The sequence below is a fragment of the Nicotiana sylvestris genome, chromosome 1 (genome assembly GCF_000393655.2).
Source record: "Nicotiana sylvestris chromosome 1, ASM39365v2, whole genome shotgun sequence".
Lineage (NCBI taxonomy): Eukaryota > Viridiplantae > Streptophyta > Magnoliopsida > Solanales > Solanaceae > Nicotiana > Nicotiana sylvestris.
Window position 1 is genome coordinate 64,359,594 of NC_091057.1, and position 11,579 is coordinate 64,371,172.

General features: G+C 38.6%; 1 protein-coding gene across 1 annotated transcript; it reads right to left on the reverse strand.

Annotated features, from left to right (window-relative positions):
• Positions 1 to 6,424: 6,424 nt before the first annotated feature.
• LOC138870701 (uncharacterized) lies at positions 6,425 to 10,352 on the reverse strand. Its single transcript, XM_070148535.1, has 2 exons — positions 9,805 to 10,352; positions 6,425 to 6,530 (listed from the first exon to the last, which is right to left on the reverse strand). Exons 1-2 carry the CDS (start codon positions 10,350 to 10,352, stop codon positions 6,425 to 6,427), a joined length of 654 nt encoding a protein of 217 aa, XP_070004636.1.
• Between the last annotated feature and the right edge of the window lie 1,227 nt (positions 10,353 to 11,579).

Here is an 11,579-nt window from a genome sequence, read left to right on the forward strand (position 1 = left end):
GAGGTTAGGCTTGGCACTTACTGAGTACCGCTGTGGTGTACTCATGCCCTTTCTGCGCATGTTTTTCATGTGCAGATCCAGGTACCTCTACCCAGGCTTATCACCCATGAGGCAGGGAGATCTTTCGGAGACTTCGAGGTATATCTGCTGCATCCGCAGACCAAGGAGTCTCTATCTTTATTCTATCCTGTAATGTTAGCCTTTCTATCTTACTATTGATGTAGACATTCTGGAGTTAGTGCACTTACTATATATCTCTCAGCTTGTGTTCCCGTGAGTTTCCGGGTTTTGGGATAGTGTTATAGGATTTTGAGATGTTGCGCAGTATATGTCGAGCGGCATTTTATATATCATTTTCCTTTGGTTATTCTTAGCTTTTAATTTATATTTCCGCAAGTTTTCTATTTTTTTCCCGCACTTGTTAGGCTTAACTAGTCGTAGAGACTAGGTGCCGTCACGACGGTTCACAGAGGGCAAACTTTGGTCGTGACACTTGTGTGCCTAAACCCTTCTAGAAAGACCTCCAAAAGTTAGCCGTAAATTGAGCTCCTCGGTCTGATATAATAGATACCGGGACACCATGAAGCCTAACAATCTCCTTGATATACAACTTTGCATAATCTTCAGCCGTGTAAGTTGTTTTAACTGGCAGAAAGTGGGCACATTTTGTAAGTCAATCAACTATCACCCAGATGGAGTCAAACTTATGATAAAAGTGAGGTAAGCCAATAATGAAGTCCATATTAATAACCTCCCATTTACAGGTCGGGTTTCTGATGTTCAATCTTTACTTCTTGACAATTAGGACACTGGGCTACAAATTCTGTAATAGACTTCTTCATGTTATCCCACCAATACTGCTCCTTAATGTCATGATACATCTTTTTCGAGCCTCGATGGATGGAATATCGGGATTGATGAATCTCAATCATAATCTTCCCTCGCAACCCTGCCACATTAGCCACACATAATCGGCCCAGGTATCTCAGTGCCCCATCTCCTCCAATCTCGAAAGTCATAATTTTACACTACTAAATGCTCTCTTTCAATCTTACTAAGGTAGGATCTTTGTATTGCCATGCTTTTACCTCGGCTACCAAAGATGATTCTACTATATTCTGTATCGTAACACCTCCGTCATCAGAGTCTAACAATTTGATTCTCATATTAGCTAGCTGATGAAGCTCTTTAGTCAACCCTTGTCTACCTACCTCAATGTGTACTAAGCTTCCCATTGATTTACGACTGACAACATCTGCCACAATATTGGCTTTACCGGGATGGTACAATATCCGACATCATAATCTTTTAGTAATTCAAGCCACCTACGCTGCCTCAAATTCAAATCCTTCTGCTTGAAGATGTATTGTAAACTCTTATGATCTGTGTAGATGTCAACATGGACACCGTATAAGTGGTGTCGCCATATCTTCAAAGCATATATTACTGCAGACAATTCCAAATCATGGGTCGGGTAATTCTTTTCATGCTTCTTCAATTGTCTTGATGCATAAGCAATCACCTTCCCACGTTGCATCAATACACATCCCAAACTATACTTGAGAGCACTGGCACATATATCAATCGATTCTTTAGCTCCTGAAAACTTCGTTCACAAGCATCAAGCCACTGGAACTTAGTGGTTTTTCGTGTTAACTTAGTCAATGGTGCTAATATAGAGGAAAACCCTTCTACAAACCGTCTATAATATCCTGCTAGCCCCAGGAAGATGCAGACTTCTGATGGTATTGTAGGTCTTGGCTAATTATTTACTGCATCGATCTTTTGAGTGTCGACACTAATACCCTCGTCAGATATCACATGGCTAAGGAATGCTACTTAGTTCCGCTAGAATTCACATTTGGAGAGCTTAGAATATAACTTACAATCCTGGAGTGTCTGTAATATTATCCGCAAGTGGTCTGCGTGTTCCGACTCCGAACGAGAATACACCAGAATGTCATCAATGAATAAGATCACAAACACATTGAGATAGGGCCTGAATACACTATTCATGAGATACATAAAAGCTGCTAGGGAATTTGTTAGCCCGAACAACATCACCAAGAGCTCAAAGTTCCCATATCTTGTCCGGAAGGCCGTCTTTGGAATATCCTTCTCCTTAACCCTCACATGATGATACCCTGAACGTAAGTCAATCTTGGAGAAATACTTGGAACCTTGGAGTTGGTCAAACAAGTCGTGAATTCTTGGAAGTGTATACTTGTTCTTTATAGTAAACTTATTCAACTGTTAATAATCGATACATATCCTTAATGACCCGTCTTTCTTCCGCACGAACAACATTGGTGCACCCCAAGGTGAGGTGCTAGGCCTAATGAAGCCCTTATCCAGCAAGTCCTTCAACTACGCCTTCAACTCTCATAACTCTGTCGGGCCCATCCTATATTGAGGAATAGATATGGGTTTAGTGTCAGGCAACACATCAATGTTAAACTCAATCTCTGAGGGCTACTGACATGAAATGCATGATAATGACATATATATACATAAACTTTTAAAACATATTACTCTGTGGGCATCATCATCATTATATCGTACCCGACCGTAATAGGCTCGGTAAATACATACCCGGCCATCATAAGGCTTGGTAGAATCGTAGCCGGCCATGTGGAGCTCAGTAAAACCCATCTGATCAGTGGTTGCACAATATTTGCCATACCTGGCTGACCATAGCGTGACTCGGTAGAGTAAAATAGATACATATATATAATGCATTCTGGACTCATGGAATCACATTCTAAACCTTTCAGAATGATGTAAGGTCGGTATCCTCCGTACATATTATTATGACTAACTCTTCATCATGAATCTCGTAAGAATCAGGAAGTACCAACAACATTGATAACATAAGAATAAAATAAGCAACATCAACATCAATCGCTCCATAAAAAGTGAAACAATGTAAGTACTGCTAGCTTCTAAGAGTAGAATATCTTTGGAAGCTCGTTCATTACATTATGTACTATTGGAGTCATGCAAAAGAAGGAAACTGATAGCCTCACATACCTTGTATATGTTGTCCAACCTCAACCTGTGCAAATTTCACCACTCCTTAGTCTAAAATAAGAGAAATGACACTATCATTATCATTTAGGCATCGTAACTATTATATATCGACCACAACCTATTTTACGAGGAAACAAATATCACCTCCCCTATTTATATGACTTCCCACAAGTAAAAACAATCACCAAACAGCCCAAACAACATTAATAATAATCATATTGAGCTTCCCAAATTGTCCACCAACAAACAACACTACTACCAAACCTTTCGATATATATTTCACAAGTTCTAGCTTCAACGACTTAGCCGCAACTTTGATTATCTTAAATACATGTAGATTAAGATGTTTCTTACCTTTAAACAGAAAGAAAAACTCCAATTTGTCCTTAATTTTCCACGAAATATCCCTCCAATGCTGCCACAAGAACAAGGAAACGAAACTAGTAATCAATTAGGGTTTTTCGGCACTAGAATCACTTTAGAAGACTTGAAATGACCTAAGGTTGATATTAAAACCTTGAGAGAGTATTTACAGAACATAAACCACTTAAAACAACCTCCCACATGATCTGGAACAACACAAAAATGAGCAACAACAAGAAGAACAAGAAACTTACTAGCACCTTGAGATTCCCGACACTTGATTTGTGTTGTTTGCCCTTTGTTTGGGTCTTGGATCATTAGAGAAACTTGAGAAAATGTTTTAGGGTTCTAAGTTATGAATAAAATGAAAAATAATGACTTAAAACGGGTTTGAGGCATCTTATATATATCCACATTTCTTAAACCGTCTATGTGGGCCCCATAGAGAGCTGCTTGGCGCAGTCTCACGAAAATGCGAATATCTCTCTACTCCGAGATCGTATAGACGAACGGTTTAATGCGTTGGAAACTAGACTCATAGATATTCAATTTGGTGGGTATATCACCCATAATCCAACTAAATTGGGATAAAAGCTTAGTAACATTTGGCCTAAAGTTTAACTAAAATTATGAACGTAAGTTGTGACAACTTTTGTCGACTTTTGTTTCATAACTCGTTTTACTTCAATACTTATGATACAGGTATTATGTGATTCAAATACCTTAAAACACGACCTCTTGAGAATATTCAGAACCTCTAGGTTTACCCGAAAATACGAGTTACAACATCCTTGATTCGGTTAACTTCTAATACTTGTCAACCACCCTTATACACCCTTGTATCATTTTAGACCAATATGATGAACTTTTTATCATCTCAAAGATAATATCTTCTCGAATTTATGTCGACTAACTTACGGCATGAATTAACGTTCGTGAATATGGGTTGTAACATCCGCAAACATAGAAAATTGTTCCAGATTATAAAGTTACAAATCACTAGAGAAAAATAAATATCAAATTCAAAAAGTCAACCCCGGGACCGCTTCTCGGAACCCCACCAAACTTAAAAAATCCAAACACCCATTCAATAACGAGTCAAACCATACTAAAATTATTCAATTCTGGGCTCAAACCGCCTTTCAAATCCTCAAAATATATCTTACGATGTTTTCACATTTGTTTCCAAATTTTCCGACACAAAACACTAATTAAATGATTAAAACAATGATGGATTCATGTATAATAGCCAAATCCGAGTTACAATCACTTACCCTAATCAACACCTTGAAAATCTCTCTCATAATCGCCCAAAGTCGAGCTCTCTAACTCAATATATAGATAATAAAATAAAATCCTCGATTTGCCCTCTTATAGCCCTGTGATTCCGCATCTGTGGATCAAGAACCATTTCAACGGCTCCCCATCTATGGAAAATCCATCACAGGTGCAACTGCTCATTAACCCCGGGACCGCTTCTGTGTGTGTGCTTCTGCAGAGGGACGACCACACCTGGGGTCACAGCTTGCCAACCCAACCCTCACTTCTACGACTCACATGCTGCTTCTGTGGTGCCGCACCTACGGCTGAAGGTGGGCAGTTGTGATTGCACTAGAACTTTAACTGGACAGAATTCTCCCAAGTCCAAAATAAACTTTTGATTCAATCCAAATCACATCTGGTGCCCCGGAGACTCAGTCCAGCATACCGTCAAGTTCCAAAACACATAGAAAACCTACTCGAGGCCTAAAATCACATCAAACAACATCAATTCTATGAATCACAACCCAATTCAAACACATTGAAATATTAACATTCAACTTCCAAAAGTAACACCGATTCGTACCAAACCAACTCCAATTGACCTCAAATTTTTCACACAAGTCATATATGACACAACTGACCTATTCAAACTTCTAGAAATAGAATCCGACCCCGATATTAATAAAGTCATCTCCCATTCAAACTTCTCAACCTTCCAAACCTTCAACTTTCTAACTTTCGCCAATTCAAGCCGAAATGACCTACGAACCTCCAAATAAATATCCAGACATGCTCCTAAGTCCAAAATCACCATATGAAGCTATCAGAATCGTCAAAGCCCCATTTCGGAGTCGTCTACATAAATGTCAAAATCTAGTAAACTCTTTCAACTTAAGCTTTCAACTTTAGGACTAAGTCTCCCATTTCACTCCAACCATGAATGCAACATCACAATCTTTCCGATCCGCATAACTCTTCTATCTAGAATTGGGACTGTACGAAGTCGATCCTGTATCAACTTGACCTTCTCCAAGGCACCTTGAACCAAATTCGTGCCTAATAACTTAGCCTCTCCCAACTGGGTAACGACACCGTCTCCCATATACAGCCTCATATGGAGCCATATGAATAGTCAATTGGTAGTTATTGTTGTAGGCAAACTCCACAAGCGGAAAAATATGATCCCAAGAACCCCCAAACTCCATAACACAGGCACAAAGTATATCCTCCAATATCTGAATGGTGCGCTCGGACTGTCTGTCTGTCTGGAGGTGGAATGTTGTACTCAACTCCACCTATGTGCGTAACTCACACTGTACAACTCTCTAGAAGCATGATGTAAACTTTGTGCCCCATAAGAGATGACGGACACCGTCACTCTATGAAGTCGAACAATCTTGTGAATATAGATGTGAGCCAACTGCTTTGAAGAATAGGTAGTTACTACCGAAATGAAATGATCTAACTTGGTCAACCTATCTGCAATCACCCATACAATGTCAAAATTCTTTTCAGTCCATGGGAGGCCAACAATGAAGTCTATGGTAACGCGCTCCCATTTCTAGTGGGGAATCTCAAGTCTCTAAAGCAACCTACCGGGCCTCTGGTGCTCGTACTTCACCTGTTGAAAATTTAGGCACCGGGCTACATACTCTAGTATGTCTTTCTTCGTTCTCCTCCACCAATAGTACTGCCTCAAATCCTGATACATACCGCGAACTGTGGGCCTCCTGAAGAATCAATTCATATTGGGCACACATAATCGACCCTACATCTGCAACACACTGTCATCTCTGATAGAAACCTCCTTGGCATCGCCGTGTTTTACCGTGTCCTTAAGGACAAGCAAATGTGGTTCATCATATTGACGCTCTCTGGTGCAATCATATAAAGAAAATTGAGAAACCATGCAAGCCAAAACCTGACTAGGCTCCGAAATGTCTAATCTAACAAACTGGTTGGCCAAGGCCTGAACATCGAATGCTAATGACCTATTTGCTGTTGGTAGATATGATAAACTGCCCAAGTTCTTCGCCTTTCGACTCAAGGATTTGGCCATCACATTGGCCTTCCCAGGATGATATAGAATAATGATATCATAGTCCTTATGAAACTCTAACCTTATCCGCTGCGGCAAGTTAAGATTTTTCTATTTGAACTGATGTTGTAGACTCTAGTGGTCGACATAGACCTCACAAAGGACACCATACAAATAATGCTGCCAAATCTTCAAGGCATGAACAATAGCTGCTAACTCCATGTCGTCGACATGATAATTCTTCCCATGAACCTTCAGCTGTCTAGACACGTAGGCAATAATTCTACCATCTTGCATCAACACCGCACCAAGGCCAATGATACATCTCACGTTTTTGTACGTAAAATATTTTTTAGTTAACCGACGTAGACTCAGGGATGAGATCATCTTGACGTTAACGTACTTACGCTATTTATAACAAACGATAAATAAGTGTTATGAAGGATTACTGGGTACACAGATTAAGGAAAACGAGTTTCATTGAAAGTGGCCAATTTGGAATAAAATACGGGTCAAGCGATAATATCCGATAATTATGAACTAGTACCATGCAAGGTACTATATGACCATGGTAGTATAATATATATAGTTTATATGAAGTATTCCAAAAATAAATAAAATTTTAAGTAATTTGTGGTAAGTTTTAAATTATGCGGGTAATGAATTAATTACCGGGTAACAAAACATTACCCAGTTAACTAATAAGTGGATAAAAATTAATAAATTAACACCCCCAAGAAACGTGGCAGCTCCCCCCACCCTTTTTAAAGTGACTCACTATGCACCTTCACATGTGGCCACCTAAGATCAAATTATCACACTAGCATGAATCTTATTTTCAATTATCAGAAACACTTTCCTCTTAACATTTCAAACCATTTGAACCAAAAGAATTCAAAAAGGATCTCTTTCCAAGACTTCAAGAATCAGAAACATTTTCCTTTTACAATTTCAAACCAAAAGAAACGTTGGAACAAGTTTGAAACAAGTTTTAGTTTAAGTTAGAACAAGTTTCTTTCCAAACTGCAAAGAAATAGAAATGTTTCCTATCAAAAATTTTAAGGAAACACTGATTTTGTTCCAAAATTTTAGGAACCAGAAACAAATTTTGTCTGTGAATCTTTAAGGAGCAGAGGCAAATTTCGTTCAATCAACGAAGGTTTTCCAACGAAATATTATACGTAGTTTTCCCTAGTCCAGGTATATTAAGGCTAAGTTTCTCCTTCATTTTAGCATGATATCGTAATTACACTAGTTTGATAATGAGGCATAAAGAAAAATTCGTATCCCGGAATTTATGTATATTTTGCTAGTCTAGTAAAATACATATATTTTTCTAGTTTTGTAAGTTACCATATTCTTCTTATCGGAACTGCATATTCAGTTGAGTATTTCCTTCTTCCGGTCAAAAGAGTAGAGAGTTTACATATATACAGTATTAAAAGTATTTTCATTACCATCGAGCTATAATTGATGGTCAGGCCTCTATTGGCAACCTCTGATCAGATGGTAAGTTATTTACCTAGCCTGCTGTGGCCGAGCGCCTATGAGCGAGCCTAGTTGGTCGAGATACATAACCTAGTATGGCCGAGCGCCTATGAGTGAGCCTACTATAATAGAGCAGTTATATATATATATATATATATATATATATATATATATATATATATATATATATATATATATATATATATATATACCAAGCCTTATAGGACCGGACAACTATTTTACTCATTATATTGAAGAGAGTTGAGTCAGTATCAGCAAATGAGCATATCTTCAAATTTTCTTTGACTCCCAGTTGTTTTCAGTTATTATATTATCAGTTCAGTTTCAACTTCAGTATATTGCCTTACATACTCGGAATATTATTTTGTACTGACGTCCCTTTCTGGGGGCGCTGCATTTTATGCGTGCAGGTTCAGACAGACAGACGGGTAGACCTCCTCAGTAGGTGTTGTCGGAGTTCAGCTTTGTCGGTAAGCTCCCCTTCTTTCGGAGTTGCCGAGTCTAGCAGTGTGGTGTATATCTTGTGTATATATGTATATAGGTTATGGATAGGTCGGGGACCTATTCCGATCACAATACATCTATCAGTAGAGGCTTGTAAACGTATCCTATCGGTTAGTGCAGTATGTTGGGCTTGTAGGCCCTGTACGTATATTTTGTTGGCTTGTCAGTTGTAGTAATTATGACGGCTTTTCCAGCCCAGCTTTATGTTGACATTAGTCAGAGTTAGTCTCCATTTAGTTTTATATCTTGTATCACACATTATCTTGTAATGTGGCCCATAGCCAAAGTATGACATTATATGTTCAGAGTCTCTTAGTTGCAAGTGGTACGCAAGGATAGATGAGGCACTATGTGCCGGTCTCGTCCCTGGGCTCGGGGCGTGACTGCCAACATGTGACACATCACAATACACAGTGTAAGACCTTGAACCCATAGGCAACACCAACACTGGGGCTGTAATCGAAGCAATCTTGAGCTTTTGAATACTCTCCTCACACTCTGCGGACCATATGAAAGGAGAACCTTCTGGGTCAATCCGGTCATAGGTGCAGCAATAGATGTGAAACCCACTACGACATAGTAATACCCAACCAAACCAAGACAACTCCGAATCTCAGTATCTGAAGATGGTCTAGGCCAACTCTGCATTGCTTCAATCTTCTTCGCACTACCTTGATCCCCTTACACGACACCACATGACCCAAAAATGCCAGCGAATCAAGCCAGAATTCACACTTTGATAATTTTGCATACAACTTCTTTTCCCTTAAGGTCTGGAGCACAATCCTCAAATGTTTCTCACGATCATCCCGGTTGTGGGAGTAAACCAAGATGTCGTCAATAAACATAATGATGAATAAATCAAGATAGGGATGAATTACACTATTCATCAGTTGCATAAATACTACTAGGGAGTTGGTCAGCCCAAATGACATAACAAGGAACTCACAGTGACCATACTGAGTCCTAAATGTAGCTTTTGGAATATCCGGATCCCAAATCTTCATCTGATGATAACCCGACAACAGATCAATATTTGAGAACACCTTGGCACCATGTAACTGATCAATAAGTCATCAATGCACGACAATGGGTACCTGTTCTTTATTATAACCTTGTTCAACTGCCAATATTCAATACACATGCGTATAGAACCATCACTTTTCTTCACAAACAGAACCGGAGCACCCCAAGGTGACATACTAGGCCGAATGAAACCCTTATCAAGCAAATCTTGTAGATTCTCCTTTAACTTCTTCAACTCCAGTAGGGAAAAGGGTGGAATAGAAATGGATGGAGTGCCCGATAATAGGTCAATACCAAAATCGATATCCCTATCGGGTGATATGCCCAGAAGATCTGCCAGAAATACATCTGGATAGTCGCTCACAAGAACTGACTCAATGGTAGGAGTATCAATACTGAAATATCTCATGAAGGCTAGGTATGCATCACACCCCTTCTCAACTATCCGTTGTGCCTTAAGGAAGGACACAACCTTGCTAGGAGCATAATCCAAAGTACCCCTCCACTCTAAACGCAGTAAACCTGACATAGCCAAAGTCACTGTCTTGGCGTGACAATCAAGAGTAGTATGATAGGGCGACAACCAGTCCATGCCCAAGATAACATCATAATCTACCATACTGAGCAACAATAGATCGGCTCTAGTCTCAAAACTACCAATAACAACCAAACACGAGGCGTGGACTCTGTTGATACCCAATTTTTTTTTATATTTTTATATATGCATAAATACTTTTAAAATAGTATATATATGCATATATAAGCATTCACAAGGTTTTTATAATTTTTCCTATAATTTTAAGGATTTAAACTGATTTATTTCCTTCCCTTTTATTCATAAAATCCCCAATAATTATCCCCCAAATTATTGTTGTGATAATTTAGTCATTTAACTTCTATATTTATGCCAAAATATGGTTAAAATATTTTTTATGAATTTTTATAATTGCATTTTGTATTTTTAAAGCTAAATTGCATGTAACTGCAATATTAGCCCCATTAGTATATAATTATGTTTATATGCGTAAAATTGATCTTCTATGTTTTTAAAATGTTAAATATCTATTTTAAATAATTTTGGTATATTAATTATTTTCCAGAAATTACTTATTATTTATTATAAATGATATATGGAAAATTGGCTATTTAACATATAGCCAGATTTACATTTTAATTGTAGCCTAAATTGAAGCCAACCCCAGCCCAATTTCATAATAAACTACCTGACCCAAACCCTAAACCTACCTACCCGACCCAGCACCAATTAAATCTTTGTCGTTGATCTCCCAGATCAACGACCCGTATTAATCCCTTTCTTTTTTAATTCCAACGACCCCCTAACCCTATCTCATTTCCAAATTCCGCCGCCTCTGTATTCTCTCATATATCAACACTCTAGCTCTCCTCAACTGCCGATTCCCTTCTCCAGTCTTCTCCGGCGATCTCCCTTCAACTCCTAAGCCTCGAATGGCTCCTCTATTGCCATGCTCACCTTCTCTGAGGCCTTTAAGGTCCCTGGGCCATACCGACTTGTATCTAGGGTTTGCTATTTGGCTGTTCTTGGCTACTCTAGTGTGATTTCGAGAAAAATCACACTATATTTGTTACGATCTTTGGGTTTCTAAACAGGTTCTTTCATCTCTACTTGGGTTTCTTTTGAAACCCTAATTTTTGCTTACCTCTCCTAGATTTGTACGATTTTTAAATGATTTGAGTCTGTTCCTTTGATGTTTTATACTGTTCTTGAATCTTTTTTACAAGAATCATCTATTTCAAGTTGTTTTCACGTTCTTCTAAAAATTAGGGTTTTCGGAACTTCTTCTAGAACCTTGTTTAAACTGATTCT